General features: G+C 36.6%; 1 protein-coding gene across 1 annotated transcript in view; it reads left to right on the forward strand.

The window, feature by feature from the left end:
- Nucleotides 1–2,408: 2,408 nt before the first annotated feature.
- The window catches only part of SLC9A7 (solute carrier family 9 member A7), a 208,797-nt gene continuing 192,002 nt past the window's right edge, over nt 2,409–19,203 (forward strand). Inside the window, exon 1 of the mRNA XM_051984627.1 lies at nt 2,409–3,466. Within this exon, the coding sequence (XP_051840587.1) occupies nt 3,178–3,466 (289 nt within the window). The 5' untranslated portion in view covers nt 2,409–3,177. The remainder of the gene's footprint in view (nt 3,467–19,203) is intronic.

The following is a 19,203-nucleotide window of genomic DNA, read 5'->3' on the forward strand; positions in this document are numbered from 1 at the left end:
AGTTTTAACTGAGAAAAGGTGTTACATTCTAGAGGCCTTTGTGACATCTTAATCTTGCTGTTTGATTGTTTCAGTTATGTCCAGCCTGTAGTAATCCCATTTGGGTTACCCATTTGGTGTTTTCTTGGAAAAGATATTGGAATGGCTTGCCATTTCCTTCTCCATTGGATCCATTTTGTCAAGTAATCACAGGTTTAATTTACCTTAATTTTGAATCTGAACTAAAATAGAAGACAGTTCAGAGGAAAATATGAGGATTCCAAGTTAAGCTTGACTTTTAGGAGCTTATCATTAGGGAGAAAGTGAAGGAACGATAACATGGTTTCCATATATACATGATTTAAAGTTTTATTTTAACATTTTTTTATAATTAATCAAGGTTACAATGGGAATTATAATATAAAATATAATAAAGAATCCTTTTATACTATACTAATGGATTTATCCATTTTAAACTCATATCTGTATTACAATAATATTTTGTGATACTACTATGTGATATTAGTAAAATTATATTTTGTGATTATTATTCTGGGAAAATTGTATTTTTTAGGGTAATCCTGTGTCCTCCTCATTCTAAGATATAGTAAAAAGTCCGAGCTTTCATATCTGATGCCCCATCAATCTCTAAACTTGTATTTGATTTTGATCTTCTTGAGGGCAGAAATTGTCCTTTGCCTCTGGTTTGTACTCTTATTGCTTAGAACAGTGCTTGGTACATAGAAAGAGTTTAATAAATGGTTGACTGACTAATCTTAAAGTTATTTTTGGTAAATCATAGATTTGGGGAAGTTCCCAGAAAGTCAATCAAGCTATTTTTTGCTGTTGAATGGTATTTCCAATGACCATTCTTAAAATGAAATGAAATGATATGAGATTTCAATGGGAAGTTTATAAGAACTTGTGGACTACAGAGTTTCTGAATAGAATAGTATGTCTGGGTGTGGAGTCCTAAATTCCTTACAGAGAGGAGAGAGTACTAATTCCTCCCACATAGCCCATTTAACTGGAAGTCAATAAATCAGGAGACAAGTTTAATTAGTATTAGAGATAGGAAGTTTCTGGGAGGATTGAAAGGACCCAAGACAAAGGGAGTTGAAACACAAATACTGCATAAAATTTTACATAGCCTCAAGGTATCATTACAGCCATTTTGGTGACTGTTCAACCTCTTATCTGGGAAAGTTGAGTAATAGGAACAGCAAGATGTCCAGTGATTTGGGGAGGAGAATATTAACTTTGGAAAATCTGTATTATTTCATTATTTTCACTAACTAATTTCATAAAAATATTCTGTTTGAAAAGGAAATGTCTAAATTAGTGGAGACTTCCTTCATTATAGAAGAATCATTGGGACTTGTCCTGTTACTTAAAAAATACAACCTTAGGGTCTATTTAACCAACCTGTACTCTATTTCTTTGACTTCTAAGGTTACTTTTCCCGAGATGTTTTCCCCAAATCTTCATCTTTTCCACATGGGGAGGTCTTCATTAAGCCCAAGGTTTTCCTCTTTTACAGAGAGGTTCCTTAGCACTGTCTGGTTGAAATAGAAAAGTCCTTACAACCAAAAATATTTTCGCTCTCCTTTCCTCCCACTCCCAAGTTCTTTGAAATAAGTTTTGATATCTCTCTGGAATTCTATTTTTTAAAATGCAACTCAGACAATGCAACGTCAGCAAGTATTACCAGACCCATAAAGCAGTTGGAAGTTAATGATAGACTAGGAGGAGGTAAAGAGGAAGGGCCATATAAATGTCTTGGAGGGTTTGGATACTGTAGTTTCATTGTATTGCCGACGACTCCCCAGATAGAATGTACAGGCTGCAAAGAATAGATTTCTAACCACGGGGCCTAAAAATCAAATGTCTCCTCCCTATTTCTGTCATGAACTCAACTTATCTTGCTTTAAAGTCACTTACTTATCTTAGTATCAATAGTCAAAATCCTCAGCTTTGAGAAATAATTATGTATAGTTTCGACTATTGGATTTGGGAGTCAGCAAAAGATGAGTTCAAATCCCATCTCTAACAAGAAAAGCTGAAGATTTGTTTTGGAATCCAATAGATTCTACAAGAAGTCCTATCGTACGCTAGCTAGCAACGGAGGGGTTGAAAGAACAACTTTTCTTTCAGACCACCCCCATGTTACAGAGGTGGAAACTGAGGGCCATAGGGTTTTTGTGATTTTGCTCAAAGTCACACAACAAATTTTGGTGAAAGATCAAAAAAGAGAAACCAGGCTCCAATCTCAGCCATTCAAGTCTAAAGTTTGAACATAGGTCTTGGACAGCAAAGAATGAAATCTTGGCAAGCAGAGATCCTACCTCTGATACGTTAGGAGCGAGGGAAGGGTAGAGTGAAACGCCTTGATTGGGAAGCAACTCATTAATTGGAAGGATTTTGACCCGGAGTCCGCGGTTTATTTTTGTGTAGTGGATACACCCCTCCGGCCATCAGCTACAGTCTAATTGTGTGCTCATACTCCCGTAAAGTATTCCCTATATTCATAATTGAAAGATGACTTAATTTCGGTCAAAGGAGTAGTGAAATAAAGATGTAACTTTTTGTCACCGCCCAAATGTACGGATCCCCTGATTCGTGAATCTATGTATCTGCTGGTTTAGGCGGGGTCCTGGGACGAAAGAGCTGCCCAGCCCTGCAACAAGGCATCCGGAAAACAGCTTCGGCTCCCCGTACACTAGGCGAGCTCGCGCTAAGGAGCAGGCGGTGGGAAACGGGACAGCAGTTCCGAGGAGGAGCGAGCGCGCCGTCTCCGGGAGTGGCCATGCCGGGCGGGCGCTCAGCTGCTCTCCAGCCCGCGGAGCTGAGGATCAGGGGCGGTGGGAGGGGTTTGGGGATCCTGCGCACTTGAGCTTCCTCCTCCCTCTCCAGGTGGCGACAGCAGCGGGAGGCGGGGCTGCCGCAGCCCCAGGAGCAGCAGAAGCAGCCCAAGCAGCCGCAAAAGCAAGAACTGGAGCGAGAGCTGAAGCTGCAGCAATCGGGAGCCCCTCTGGGTGAAGAAGTGAGCGCAGAGCTGCTTCCGCGGCGGCAGTGGGAGTAGGACCGGCAGCTTCAGGGGCGGTTCAGAGGCAGCGGCTGCACCTCCCCAGCTCGGGAAGCCGGGCAGGAGGGCGGGGAAGCCAAAACAGAGCGCGCCCAGGTTGCCCCGGCGGAGCAATGGTGCCAGCGCTTCGCCCGGCGCTCTGGGCGAGCCCGGGGCCCCCGTCGTCTCTGCTGCTCGGGCTGTTGCTGCTACTGTTGCAGCTGTGCAGGGGTCTGCGCGCCGAGGACAGCGGCGCCATGGAGGAGATCGCCACCGAGAAGGAGGCGGAGGAGAGCCACCGGCAGGACAGCGTGAGCCTCCTGACGTTCATCTTGCTCCTCACCCTCACCATCCTCACCATCTGGCTCTTCAAACACCGTCGGGTGCGCTTCCTGCATGAAACCGGCCTGGCTATGATCTATGGTGAGACCCCCGGGCACCGCCCCCCCTCCCCCATCCCAACCCGAAATTTCAGCCTGGCTAAAGGACCCTAGGGATGGTGCAGGGCGTGCACCCCTGCTTCCTGCAGCCTGGAAGGGCACAAAAGCCAAGGAGAGGGGAAGTGTGTGCCCCTATTGCCTTGGGCCAGCCCTGGGAGCTATCCCCTGCTTGAGGGATGTGGGCGTGAGCTGGACCCTGAGCTTCAGCTCTTCTCCGCCCCTTCTCTTCCTTTCCCTCGTAAATGTCTCTTCCATTTCCCACAGTGGCCAAGATGTTGAGCCTAAGGTTTAGGGGTTTACTGTTTGCTGTTCTGATCATAGGTAGATTTTCAAGCCTTCCCCTCCTCCCCGTCCCTCTTCCTAAGACATCCATTTTAGACGATTTTCTGCTTTTGGATTACTTCCCTTTCCGTGACCCCCAAATAAAAAGGTGCACCCCAGTTGACTGTCACTTACAGGTTTGACAGTATAATCTGTAGTCTCTTAAGAACGATCTAGCCCTGGCTGCTGTGGATCTGTGGGTGTGGATTTGATGACCTAATTAGTGGCGGCTTCTTTCTCTTCTTTGCAATCTCCCTTTACTCCAAAACTTCACCTCCTAGGAGATAGCTGGGTGGGTTAAGATGAACACACAGTGGAGGGTGAGCACAGAAGTATTGCCTTGCAAAAACTGTTTGATTTTGTCTTGGAGGGCCTAATGGAAGCATGCATCCTTAATAGCTTGCTAAAATTAATCAGTGTAAGAGGCCCCTTTCTGTCATCTCTTTTTCATTTGTGTAATTTTGATCACGAAATGGGAGGCATATGAATCGTGTTTATCTCCTTTGTCATGTTGTATATACCTGGAGGGAAGAGAAAAAGGGAGAGAGGTTTCTAACAAGATGATTGAAGAAGAAATCTCGCATATGAATTTCATTAGTTTTTTTTTAATGGTAGGCTCAGAAAGTCCAACTGGCAGAGTATAATAGAGCACTAATGTATTACTTGTTTTAGTAGCCAATGGTTTTTGTTTTATTTTGTTTTGTTTTAAACCATTAGCCTTGGGCCTTTATCTGGGAGATAGGGCAGCTGTGTCTCACTAGTGCTGGTCCTCTGCTGGTACTTTTCGAGGCTAGTCAACTGTTTTATATTCATTAAATAGATTTTAGTTGTATCTTGGCTTTGTAAAATCCCATCTAATTGCTTAACGTGGTTTGGTAAGAGAGTGGTGATTTAAATTTCTTACCTGCAGCCTTGTTTCTTAGAAAGGGTGGAGTTGACTGCCAGTGTTGTATTGTATAGTAGTAAAGGAGAAATTAAATCCCAGATATTCATTTTCGTGGTAGAACATAAACTAGAACTCTGATCTCCTGACTGGAAAATGGTTATCATAGATAAAGGACTCACTATAATGTTTGCATCTAGTAGGCACTTGTTGAGTTATATTGAATGCAATGAAAATCTAAGATAATATGATTAGTTTACAATAGGATCACTGTTTGTAAGGCTTCACTACATTTTGCCATACTCTAGTTCAGTGGTTCTCAAAGTGTGGTCTAGAGAATCCTGGGGATCTCTGAAACCCTTTTAGAGGGTCTACAAATTCAAAAATAGTTTTTATTTCCAATATGGTAAATGTCTATAAATATAATCCAAATAAACAAAAAACACTTTGGAGAAATCCTCAATAATTTTTAATAGGATAAAGATAATGAAAACAAAAGTTTGAGAACCACTGCATATAGCCCCTGCCAGTTTCCATCAGAGATTCTCTTCTCAGAATGGAAAGCAGGTCTTTGAAACTTTAATGTGAATCTTACACTGGTACCAACGACCCAGGGTTGCTGGTTTGCTGCTATTAAATAGCTTGAGCTCATTGGCTACTAAGCAATTGCACTGAAACTCTAACAGACAAGGTTAGAAGGTGCTTTTTTAAAGTCCTCCAGTTTAGTGGAATCAGATTCCCAAACAAGTCTTACATTGTAACATGACCTGATGTAAAGCTGAGTGAGGTTACTGAAAAACGTAGGTCTGGGCATGTACATTGTCACTCAGTGCCTAACCATTATATTGTATGAAGTTACTGTCTGAATCTTAGATAATTAATGGCTGATGCAGTGGACTGCAGGTGCCTAGGAAGCTTCTGGGGCAAATTGTAATGGGAGAATTTGAACATTTTGTCATTTAAGGAGATCACCCTTTTTTGTCTGCATCTGAATACATATAAACCAAAATTTCTCTTCATATGTATAAGTAATGAGAGAAATATTTTTACCTTTCAGCGGCTAGGCTAGATCTCTTGGATAGTTGTAAAGTATCTGCTAAAAGCTCCATTAGTTTCACAGGCCTATAGATATGAAAGTGAGTGCATGGATGACCATAAGTGGGCAATTTAATTTATTTTCTGGTTAGCATTCACTGCTCAGGAGTGAGATGAGTTTTAAAGATTTTTTTTTTTTTTAAAACAATAAGCCATGGAATTTTCCTCTGCTGGTGTTTTTTAAAACTCATCCCAGCCTGCTTTTAGTCACTTGGTGTCATGCTGCAGCATACTGGTTCATTTTGTTAACATTCATTTTACTAGAACCTCCCCCACCAACTGGGAAACAAAGCAAAATTTTCAGTAGAATTCAGTGGGAATCTCCCTTATAATCCATTTGCCACATCTTTATTTTCTTATAGCTTGCTTTGGGCTGGGATAACAAATTTAGTTAACTGTCATTTTATATTTTGTTATGATTAGCTAAGAAGTGATACTGAATGGACATATTTGGAGACGGGAGAACATGGATGAGATCTGTGCAAGGACAAGCAAAACATCTCTTTCTGAGATGTTCTGTCTTTTGTTAATCATCACAGTATCAGATGGCACCATTGTCATTCTATTGGATAATTATCCATTTTCTCTTGGAAGGTAATTATGACAGGTATTAGAATGAAAAATTTCCAATTTAGAAGTATGAACCAGAATTACCTTTCTTTTGTTTTAGCAATGGGAAATTAGAATCCAGTTCTCTTTGGGGAAATGAATGGTGTTTATATACCTCTCTAGAAATTAGCTTTCAGAAAAAAAAAAAAAAAAGGCTTTTACTGTAAGTGCCTTAGAGTAACTGTTTTCCTGAATGATTACAGTAGCCTCTGAATGTGTCTTGTTGTTTCTAGTATCTCACCTCTCCAGTCCAACTTTCAAAGAGCTACTGAATTGATATTTCTAAAATACACATCTGACCATATCATTCTTTATTGAAAAAAAAATCTTGTTTTATTGTTTCTAGGATAAAATAGAAACTTCTTAGTTTGGTATTTGAATATTCTATATATCTCCCAAATACTTCTGCATATTATTTCATGTTATTCCCCCATTTGATTCAGTCAGAGTTAGCCACTGCCCATATAAGATGTTCTATATTCTGTGATTATGCCTTTGTATAGGGTCATCTTCCACATCTGTAATGCATTGCTTAATCACAGCATAGCAAAGCACAGCACAGATACCCCTTCCTATGTTGGACCTTTCTTGATTTTCTTTTCCCTTCCATTTCTCAGCTTATAGTATATTTTCCCACTTAAAGTACTTTGTCTTAAAATATCAGAGATAGCCCAAGTAGGAGTTGCAGATTTAGGAGATAGCATGATCAAACGCTCATATGTGGGAAAGTGTAAAGAATTTTGTGAAATTCAACCTGACTGGAACATAAAGCATGTGGAAAGAATTGATCTGTATCTGTGTACACATTGTTTCGTGCTAGTGGAACGTAAGTTCTTTGAGGGTAGAGGTTGTTGGATTTTTTTTTTTATTATTATTCCTTTAAATCACTGATGCTTAACACATTGTAGAGCACATAGAGTTGTTGAATTCTGTTCTAGTCTTCTGTTTTGTATGATGATGAAGGCAAAGGGGTTTAACTTCAGTCCTGTTGGCTCCCTCTCCTACCTCCAAAATCTATGTTTTGAATTTATTATCCTGTCCTTCAAGATATACCTAAAGCAGGTTGAAGATTTGCTACTTACTGGCCCACTTATTTAAATACCAGAATGAGATCAACTTTGTGACATTTGGATTGTTGCAAACAATTCCAAAATTGTTCTTTAGTGGATTTTATTGGGATAAAGGGGGGATAAGGAGAGAGCCCCTCACATATACAAGAAACTTATAATACCTTATGTTAGAAATCGTTTTCGTGGTATGAAAAGTTTCATCTAGTGCTTGTTATCCAAGCACAGTAAGCTGATATACCTGCCAATACCTTATACAGAGACCAACCCACTCATACTTTGCTTCTGCCTTCCAGAGAATTTTGTGAACACTCATTTCCAAAGGCCTGGTTGGTGATCACAGGTGACATTGGTTTGTTTCTTCTAAAACTTTCAACTAAAATGGACTCAAAAGGGGAAAAACAAGCCCATCAACTTGTTTCACTAGGGAAGGGAGATTCCAAATATTGTAAAAGTGTCTGGTGATTAAGCGATGTGGTAACACTGGGGCAGTCATGCTTTGCAGTATAATTAGCAAATGTTTCTGTGGGGCTAGCTCTTCTTTTTGAGGCGGGGGAAGGTGCTATAAACAGACTGGGTCCAATTAACTTCACTCATGTGTACTGTAGTTTCACTTCCCCCATAATATTTTTATAACAACGAATTTGGTGCCAGAATAGTTGGGTTTTTTTTGCTATCCTATCCATCTTCTTGTTTTTAACCTTCACTGCCATGCCCCCTACTTCTACCCCTCTTCTTATTTTCCCTTTGCTACAATGTGAGTTTGTTGTTAAATCTACCTTAAATTATATTTATTGATATTTATGTGCCCCTGTGCCCAATTTATGCTAATGCTTGGATTATTATGCAAAACTAAAATGTGGCTTAGTAGGTAGGCAAGATCGAGGAATAAGTGGAAGAGACAAGCATTTATTAAGTGCCTAATATATGTCAGACATTAGGCTAAACACTTGATAAAAATTTTCTCATTTTATTCTCACAGCAGAATGCTGTGTAGAACAAAAATGCTGTTATGCTCCCTATTTTACAGAGGCAAACACAGGTCTTTTAGCACTCTTACTCACTATGACCCACCTGCCTCTACATCTCTAGCCATCTGGAAATTAAGAATCAACAGTTTCTTATAATAGTAAAAATTTAAGTTTTGGGTCCCTAAGTAGAAAGGACTTTTTACTTGCCTAATCAAAAAATGAACAGTTTTTCAGGGAGAAATCTCATTCCCCTTTTGTTCTTCAGCTCAATGAATTCTTATTTTTGGTCTGTCCCATATTTATGTGACTTCTTAGCAGACTTTCATGTGTGTGTGTGTGTGTGTGTGTGTGTGTGTGTGTGTGTGTGTGTGAAGAATTGTGTAGTTACAGAAAGGCAATTAGCTGATCACAAAATCTTTGACAAATGTCAGTTATAGGAAAAAAAGCCTAATCATTATTATAGCTTGCTTTGACCAGTGAAATTCATCACAAAAAAAGTCCCTAATATATCATAATCAAATTCTACTTGAAGTTCACAATATTCTTCCCTTCCCTAATTGTCAAATTAGACCACATGCCAATATAGAAAATTTTATTACACACTTCCACAAAAATGAAAGTGTCCCCTGTAACATTTCACTTAAATACATGATGATTTCACGGAATATAATGGCTATTAGGTAATATCTTCACGTGACTGTCTTTTACTAAAGACAAATTTTGTTATTTTATACATTGCAACTTATTTATATGGAATATTTTCATGCCTTATTTAAAAGGAGTATATGACTAAAGTAAATTCATTTTTACTTCCTTTTAAAAAGACTATCTTTTGGAAATATCATTAAAAAGAGTTTTGGGAAGTTGTTCTTCATGGTGATTTGGTTCAAAGGGGTTATACCAAAGAAACTATTTTTATTCTATCTGCATTGACTGATCCTTATGAAACTGATTCAAATAATTTTTCTTTTTTAAAAATAGTATTGTATTTTTTTTCCCAATTTACATGTAAATACAATTTTAAAATTCATTTTTAATAAAATTTTGAATTTAAAATTTTCTCCTTCCCTCTCTTAGCTGATAAACAATATGATAGAGGTTATATGTGTGGAATCATGTAGAATCTATTAAATTAATTTAAAAATAATAAATAATGTAGGTTTATATGTACAAATATCCAAATTCTCCCCTCCCCCACCCTGCTCCAAGTCACTCCTGAGTCATGATTCTATCTACATTCAGGCCATCCTCCTCATCCCCTCCCCTCTCCACCTCCCCCCAATCTTTCTTGGACTCTGCCCCTGGCACTGGGCTCAGATACAAGACCTTTCACATTACCTTGCTGGGAATCAGGACTTCACATCACTTCCTGGCCATTTCCAAACAATGTTGCTTCATGTTCATGTACCATTTCTCTGGCTAATGTCCTTTTTAATGTGCTGTCATCTATAAGTGTCAGCTCCTTGAGGTCAAGGAGCTTGTTTGTGTTTGTTTCCCTAATACACTTAGAGTATTTAGCACAGAACCTGGACAATAATAAAGGAAGGCTTAATAATAAATGAATTTTAATTCATTCATACTCCTTAGGTATTTTTGTGTGTGTGGCTTTTTTTTTTTTTTTTTGAGCATTTATGTGCCCTTTGTATTCACATGCAGTTCACATTTTCATTCTATTTAAAAGTAAGATGCTTTTCCTAATCACAGCTAGATAGGGACAGTTGGATGGTGCAATGGATAGAATGCTAGGTCTTGAGTCAGGAAGATTCATCATCAAATCTGGCCTCGGACATTAACTGTGGCTCTAGTCCATTCCCTTAAACTTTTTTTTTTTTTTTAATCTTAGAACCTGTAAAATGAGCTGGAGAAAGAAATGGGAAAACACTCCAGTATCTCTGCCACAAAAAACAACAACAACAAAAAAACAAACAAAAATAAATAAATGAGGTCATCAAGAGTGAGACAAAAGCAAACAATTCCTAACCATGACAGATAGGCAGTGCAAATGTTATCCCCATTTTAAAGATGAGGAAATTGAGCCTGGAAGAAAAATAAAAAATATTTACATATAATAAATGTTGGAGTCAGAATTCAAACCCAGTTTTTTGCCAGTAAGACCAGTTTTTGCCACTGCACCATGCTGTTTCCTCTAGACTGTTGCTGAACATGTTGTCTTGATTCTGCTTTTGTTTCTTGACCTTTTCCAAAAGTGTCTCTTGAAGTGACTGTGTTTGATTTGTATGCCTCTATGCTTAATCATACTTTTATTGTTTAGCCATTGTTTAATTGTGTCTAACTCTTTGTAACCTCATTTAAAGTTTTCTTGACAAAGATACTGGAATGGTTTGCAATTTCTTTTTCAAACTCATTTTACAGATGAGGAAACTGAGGCAAATAGGGTGAAATGACTTGTCCAGGCTCACAGTGTCTGCAGCCAGATTTGAACTCAGGAGGATGAATTTTTCTGATTCTAGGCCCAGCACTCTATCCCATTGTGCCAACCAGATACTCTCTTCATTTTATAGGCTTAAGAGAATTGTCTAGAGAGGTAATTTAAAATATGGATTAAAAAGAAGATTTGGAAATTCCATTTAAAGTACTATTAAAAAACACATTTGTTTAAAGAAGAAGAAATGAAAGATGGATAGTGTAGTATACCATAGATGATATGATTTCACGTTTCTGACTTTTTTTCCTTTGAGGGGAGAAAAACCTCAGAGTTTAATGGTTATATCAAATTCAAATAGAAAAGAGCATCACTAAATAATCTTGCAGCCCAAAGGCATTAGAGACTGTTTAGTGATGTTCTTTTCTATGTGAATTTCAAAAAAAATTCTACTTTAAACTAACTTGGTCACTTGCTGAATCCTGACAGGATGTACCATAGTACAAAGCATTCTATTTTCTGTCTCCATACTTTTGGAATAAGTATTGCAGAATCCTTCTGAGATGACCTCTCATATATGCACTGTATACATCTTGTGTGTGTATGTAGTTACTTGTATCTTATCTCCATTAAAGTTGGAACTTCTTGGGAACAGGGATAATATTTTGGCTTTTATTTATATCCTAGGCTTAGTACTGTGCCTGACATAGTAAATGCTTAATAAATGCTTGTTGGATTGAATTGTGTAACCACTGTCATAGCCTTCCTGGGGCAATGAATATTTAGGCCTTAATTGCAGGCGTAATAAAATTTCTAGCAATATATTACTTAAAAGGACCTTTAGTGACAAGTCATGTAATATATATATGTGTTTATGAATTTATATTATTATCTATATGGTTGTTTTTCTAATGGGTCAAATTTTTTTTACATTTTTGGACATCAGAATCTCAGTATAAGAACCATGGCTACACATCTGATAGGTTACAAGTGACTCTTAGCATGAAATAATCCCAGAGAGACAAATTCTCTTGAGAAACTAATCTTCTAAAAATGTTATTGCTCTAGAATTATATAACATAGCACTCAGTATTGGCCAAGAGAAGTGAATAGTTGTTGGATTACTTTTTTAAATTTTATTTTTAATTTATGGAATAAAACAAGCATTTCTATAACAGTATAAAAAAAATGATGATTGTACTTGAAACTGTAAATCTGCCATGCACAATTGCTGTTTCTTTCAAATACATAATAACATGATCACATGTATTTTTTTTTCTTCCCTTTCCCTGGATTTGATCACCATTAGATACAAATACATACATACACACACACACATACACATATATAATGTGATTTATTCTTTGCATATTTCATCAAAAGAAGTATATTTCTAGGCAATACAGCTTGCTTAGGAAAAAGTGAGGGTTATAATTGTTAGATTGTCTGCCATTTATTAAGAGCCTATATATATATATATACATATATATATATATATATAGACCATTATTAGGTATAGAGGGTGATTCAAGGTTTAAATAAGACCTGGTTCTTACAGTTTTTGAATTCACAGCCTAGGAATTCAGAGAGACCTACAGCTGCAGTCAAGAGAGTTGGATTTGACTACAAGCACCAGCCACCACAGGTGATCTTATGTATGATATTTAACCATGATCCTGCCTCATCTGTAAAATGGGGACAGTTATTTTATTTATTTTCCTAATTGCAAAATATTGTGTATGGTAAATGAACTACTTTTATCTTTTTAAAGATTTTTAGATATGGTGACATTTCGTGTTGTTTGTAGGTAGAAACTTTCCATTTCTCTGTTTTTCTTTCCTGGAGATTTGGCAGTTTCTGGATTGTCTTTGACAGGTCTGTATCAAACATCTTTCTTTTGGGAGAAGGACACCAACAAGAACATTTTTTGTGGAGTTGTTAGGTAGGTTATCCCAGAATCAAGTCCATCTGCCCAGTTCTTAGAAGTAGGGATTATCCTTACTGGTTTATACTCCCCAATCTTCTGCTAATGGAAATATCCCTTCCACTTCCTAGCTCCCAAATATGTAAACAGAATGAAAGGCTAACCTGGGCTAGACCAGCTTTGAATTCAAAATGATCAGAGCATGAATTTAGTTGAATAAAATAGAAAGTATTTTGACCTTGCTTTGATCTTGTCATAGGCTCTAGGACATATCTAAAGAATTCAGTTGTGTAGGGTTTAAAATGGAATAGAGTGGAATGAGGAGGGGAAGGGAATTGGGACAGAAGAAATCCATCAAGATTTGAATCACTTGTCACTTTGTTAGCCAGAAAATAACAGAAAATGGACTTTGCCAATGTCAAGTAATCAGAGGGTTGGCTTTCATCCCATGATATTACTGACAGAGATTAAAGCTTCAAATAAGGATGGACTAACTTGTTAACAATCTCTACTGTTATCAGAAGGGGAGAATATGGCTTTGTGGTTACTATTGAATAGACCCATCAGCTTTTTTGATTGTGTTTACAAGCCATGTTCATCTGCATTTTCTTGCTTTTTTTTCTTTTTTTTTCCTTAGCTTTATTTTCTAACAGGAAGGCTAAGCATACATGTGATACTCTGGTGTTGTATTTATAAATGGTAGAATCAAATTAGGTAGTCTATGGTACAGAGGTGTAGGTATAAATTGCAGTTTTTCAAATGAAAAATAATGAGAAGAATTTGAAGGATTCTTTTTTTTTTCCTTTTGAAAAATGAGAAGAGAGAGAAAGGTTGATTTCTAAGGTAACTCCTAGCTCTGATCTGTTTCTGAGAATAAAACAGAGATCTAAGCAAAAGAGAAGTCTATTATGTACCTTGAGTACTTGTAGCTATACTTTTGGTGTTACACAAAATTGCTTGTATGAACTGCTTTGTGAGTGCTAATTTTCAAGCTCATATAGGGAAGAGAAGCCTAGTAAATAATTGTTGAATTGCCACCTTGATTGATACAGAAAACCCTGCGTTAGAAGTTAAAACACCTAAATTTGAATTCTAGCTCCCTTCTTTACTAGCAGGATGACTTTGAGTAAATTGTACAATTTAGTCAGTCTCTGTTTGTATATCTGTTTCTGATTACTACCTCTTCAAACAGCCCTTCCTCCTTTCTTACCTTTCCCCTTCTACTTCTGTTTGCTTCCCCCTTTCCTTTCCCTGTTCCCCTCCTACTTCCCTATAGAATGAGACAAGTTTCTCTATGAGCTAAGTATGTCTTGGTATTCGCCAAATCTGATGAGAATAAGATTCGTACAATGCTTCTCTTCCCCACCCCTCCCCTTCTTTCCCTCAATTGTAATAGGTCTTTTTTGCCAATCCATGAGATGTAATTTACCCCATTTTAACAATATCTTCCTCTTCCAATAGAATCTTCTTTCCTCCTCTAGTTTCTTTTTTATATCATCACAATAAAATCAAATTATACCTGCATCCGCTAAGTATAGTCATAACAAAGATACAGATCTCAAGTGTTAAACATATCATCTTCCCATATAGAGATATAACTTTTTAACTTTTAAAAGAAGATAATTTTTTTTCTTTTCATCTTTTTATGCTTCTCTTGAGTTCTGTATTTGAAGATCAAATGTTCTGTTCAACTCAGGTATTTTCATCAGAAATGAATGAAATTCGCCTGTTTCATTGAATAACCATCTTTTTTCCCAGAAAGATAATGCTTGATTTTGCTGAGTAATTGATTTTTGGCTGCCTAGCCCTCTTTGCTCACTCTCCCCATCAAGTCTCAAGCCCTTTGATCCTTTAAAATGGAAGCTGCTAGTTCCTAGGTAATCCTGATTGTGGCTCCTTGATATTTGAATTGTTGCTTGCAGTGTTTTCTCCTTGATCTCATAATTTTGAAATTTAGCTATGATGTTCCTTAGAGTTTTCATTTTGGGGTCTCTTTGAGGAGGTGATTGGTAAATTCTTTCAATGGCTATTTTACCCTTTGGTTTTAGAGTATCAAGGCAGTTTTCCTTGATGATTTCCTGAAAGATGATGTCTAGGCTCTTTTTCTTAAAATGATTTTCAGGAAGTCCAATAATTCTTAGATTTTCTCTCCTAGATCTATTTTTCTTTCAGGTCAATTTTTTTTTCCAATGAGGTATTTTACATTTTTTTCTATTTTTTTTCTTTTTTGGTTTTGTTTGATTCTTGAAGTCTCATTGAGTTATTCACTCCCGTTTGTTCAATTCTACTTTTTAGTGAATTATTTTTTTCAGTTAGCTTTTTAAATTTCCTTTTGCATTTGGCCAATTGAATTTTAAATGAGGTGTTTTGTTCATTGGATGTTTTTTTCCATTTCACAAATTCTGTTTTTCAGGGAGTTGTTTTCTTTTTCCCTCTCATCAAATCTATTTTGTAAGGAGTTATATGTGATTTTTTTTCCATTTCATTAAATCTGTTTTTAAGGAGTTTTTAAAAAATAACTTTTGTTTTTCCTTTTCCAAATTCTCTTGCAAAGTTCTCATTTCCTTTTTCTAACTCTTTTAAGATCCTTTTTGAATTCTTCAAAGAGAGTCTTGTGAGATGGGGACTAGTTCATATCATCCTTTGGGGCTTTATCTGGAGATGATTTGCCTTTAAGATCCTCAAGGTTTGAGGTCTATTTTTCTCTTTCTCCATAAAAGCTATCTATGGTCAGGGTTCTTTTTGCTTTTTGCTCATTTATTTGCTCTCCGTGCTGTGCCTGCACCTTCCCCTCCCCATGCTGGATTGAAACAGACTTTCCTGAAGTTCTTCCAAAATTTCTTCTACTGGAAATTTGTTACACTCCAAATATTTGTGTGGTTCTGTCATTCCAAACCAGTTCAGAGACCTAATCTGATGTTGATCTGAGAGACACCTAGAGAAGTTCAGTCTACTGTGCCATATACCTGTCTACTCTGCCATCTTGGTTCCACCTCTTCAGTTTCCATATCTGTAAATTGATGATAACTAACCCTTTATTATCTCCAAAGACTTTTGTGAACATCAAATGGGATAAGGTCATCACTAAGGCATATATTTTTTACAATAGAAAATAAGAGTATTTCTTTTAATAAGTGGAACTATTAAGATAATAAGATACAATCTGTTCTCTACTTCACCTGCCCTGCCATCTAATACTTCTTGAAAAGATTTCTTTTTTCACCCAGAAATAGAGTAGGATTATTTTAAGGAATCCATGGGATAAGTGGGAAAGCTCTAGGGATATAAAGGTGAGCAGTAGCAAAATCCAAGGTCAGAGGCAGCTCCAAGTTTGTTTAATTCTCAAAACAGTTTGCATGAGAGTTGCCAAAAGCTGTTTCCAAAACAGATATCTTTGTTACCTTTGTGTATATATAAATATAAATACTGCTGTTGACATTAAAGGTAATGACTTTCAACAGTGGATAAAAATGGAAGTGCATTAGTCTGTTAAAGTATCAACAAGATAGTGATCACCAACTTTAGGAAGTAAAAATGGAAAATGCTGGTAAGGAGGTTAGGGTAGGGTCTTGGCCAGGGCAAGGTGTAATCAAAATAGGTGACTTAATATAGTCTTGGGTTGGCCTGCTTGAATTAGCATGGCTGATCCAGAAACACTCAGAATCTCACAGATGAATTCATGAAGTCTTCCTTTAGAATCTGCTTTTGAGAACTCAATAAAAGTATGTCTTGGTGAAGAAAGAAGGTATTCCTAGCAAGCTCCATCTGTAAAATCTATGGTTTTTTGTGTGTCTGTCTTCAGTGAGCCTCAGTTTCTTCATTTAGAAAATGAAGGGAGTTGGATTAGATTATTTCTAACCTCTCAGTCTTTGATCTTAAGAGACTATACTGCCCAACTACCGTAGCTATTAACCTTTTAATTTACCCTAACAAAGTTTATTTTGTAAAACAGTATTTTGTTCTTTTAATATGCTTATCAAAGATTGCCATAAGATTATTTTTTTTGGAAGCTTAAACTTTCAAATGAGAGTTCTTTATTGTTAGCATTGTACCCCAAATTTATTAGGTATTTATTTAGCACCTACTGCCATGGCACATGCTTCAACATATGGCTTCCATCCTTATGGAGGCCACTTATGAATATCCCAGTTCCTGTTTACACTGATCATAATGCTTGTTTTTTCTATGGACCAAATCCAATGTCACATGAGATCCTAGTGTTATGTACACATTTTAATATGGGTCTGTCATAACTGATCACCACCCTTCACAAGGATGCTTTCCAATCACTAGCAGACTCAGTGATATGGCTTTGTTGCCAGTATTTAATTCTTTGCTAGCATAAACACATCTAGTTTTTTTGCATTGGAATGGGACAATTCTCTTATTCATTCCACTGAAGTTAATCATTCTGACTCCTTCATATCCCACTCTGCTGATGAAAGCAAGCTTTCTTTCTCTAGCCCTCTTATCAGCAGAAGTGATATGACAGCCGAGGGAGTCCTTGACTAGAGTAAGAAAGTCAGTGGCAGGTTTATATTTATCTGTATTCTCCAAGCACACAGCTTAAGAAAAAGAACCCCAGAATCGTCATTGGTTGATTGAAAAATGATTAACATGTAGACAGTCTTTGTATAACAATAGTTTGTATTGTATAACAATATAACTTCAATCAAAATCTCTATATTCTTCATAGTTAAAATGCTTTGCCCTTAGACAAAACCAAAAAAAAAAACCCTTTGACTTAATAATAGAAGTATTATCTATAGATCAGTTGACCTCAAAAGGACAGTGGCTATCACTTTATTTAACACCATTTAACATTTGCATTGTAGAAACAGTCCTGTGAGTTTATGTAAGTTGCTCAATACTAGTAAGGCAGTAAGAGAAAAGGAATTTAAAATGATAGCCTCTGACTGCATAGTCACAGTGGTTACGGCACTGTGGCAGAGCTGGGATTAGAATCTAGGTCTTCCATCTATTATGTTATGATGATTCTTCTGTTAAGATTGAATACAAGTTTATTCTTATATGTAGCATGTTTTGGAACATGTGTTTTAAAAAATTGAATTAAAGTTGTTCAGCTACTGAGTCAGGGATATCAACTTTCTCCAGACTTAATTGGACATTAAATGTCTCCTTAATATATTCAAAGATAGTCTTGTCCTTAAAGAGTAAGCTAGGTCAAGAATCATCCAATTTAAGTTTTTCTATCTTTCAAAAGCTGATCTGAGGAAGGCCTATCTCAGAATCTTCTAGTTCTCTTTAAGATGAGATAAAAAAGAAATGTCAACTTTCTAAGCTGTTTTATTTACTTCATCTTAAAAAGAATAGAAAACTGCTCCTCAAAGTTGACAAAATTTTAGAATCTGAAAAGAACTTTGGAAATACAAAAATATAGAGGGTAATTTTGGAGGATGGGTTCTCCCTCCAAAACCTGGGCAAGCCATTCAATTCTTTGAATCTCAACTACTCACTTCATTTGTAAAATGGAAAATATTTTTTTCCTTAGTTGTGTATAAACTGCTTATACACTTTAAAATACTATACAAATGTGAGCAAGGATGATAATGATGGTGATGAAGAGATGAGATCCTGATGGGAAGATCACAAAAAGTTTCCTATAGAATATGATGAAGCCTGGATTCCTAACTTCTGCTAGTGCCTTCCCTTTCAAAGTAATTTACATTATGTATGTATGTTTACACACAACACATATGCATATATGCATATATATATTTATACATACACATATTTATTTATTTGTAGGCCCAGTTTAACATAGTGTTTGGCACATAGTAATTAGGTGTTTTTTTCCCCCATAGTAATTAAGCACCTAACTAGTATGTATCAAGCACTATGTTAAGCTAGGCCTACAAATAAATAATAAATAAGAAAGTAAAAGTAGCATGTTTTGATTTGCATTTAGAGTACATTAGTTCTTTCTCTGGATATAGATAGCATTTTCCATCATGAGTTCTTTGTAATTGTCTTGGATCATTGTATTGCTCAGAAGAATTAAATCATTCATAGTTGATGATCACACAATATTACATATGTGTGTACAGTGTTCTAGTTCTTTTCACTTCACTTTGCATCATTTCATGTAAGTCTTTCCAGTTTTATCTGAAACCTTCCTGCTCATCATTTTGTACTGCACTGTAGTATACCATTGCATTGATATACCACAGCTTATTCAGCCATTCCCTAATTTTCCCTCATTTTCCATTTCTTCACCACCACAAAAACAGCTGCTATAAATATTTTTATACATGTAGGTCCTTTTCCCTTTCTTATAATCTCTTTGGGATACAGACCTATTAGTATTGGTCTGTAGTATTGACTAAGTGTTTAATAGATGTTTGTTGATTGATATTCATTTTCTATTTGTGATGTATTTTTCTCTATATGTGCTTGTCACCCTCATTAGAATATAAGCTCTTAGCTGATGGGGATTATTTTATTCA

Source organism: Antechinus flavipes, chromosome 3 (genome assembly GCF_016432865.1).
Source record: "Antechinus flavipes isolate AdamAnt ecotype Samford, QLD, Australia chromosome 3, AdamAnt_v2, whole genome shotgun sequence".
Lineage (NCBI taxonomy): Eukaryota > Metazoa > Chordata > Mammalia > Dasyuromorphia > Dasyuridae > Antechinus > Antechinus flavipes.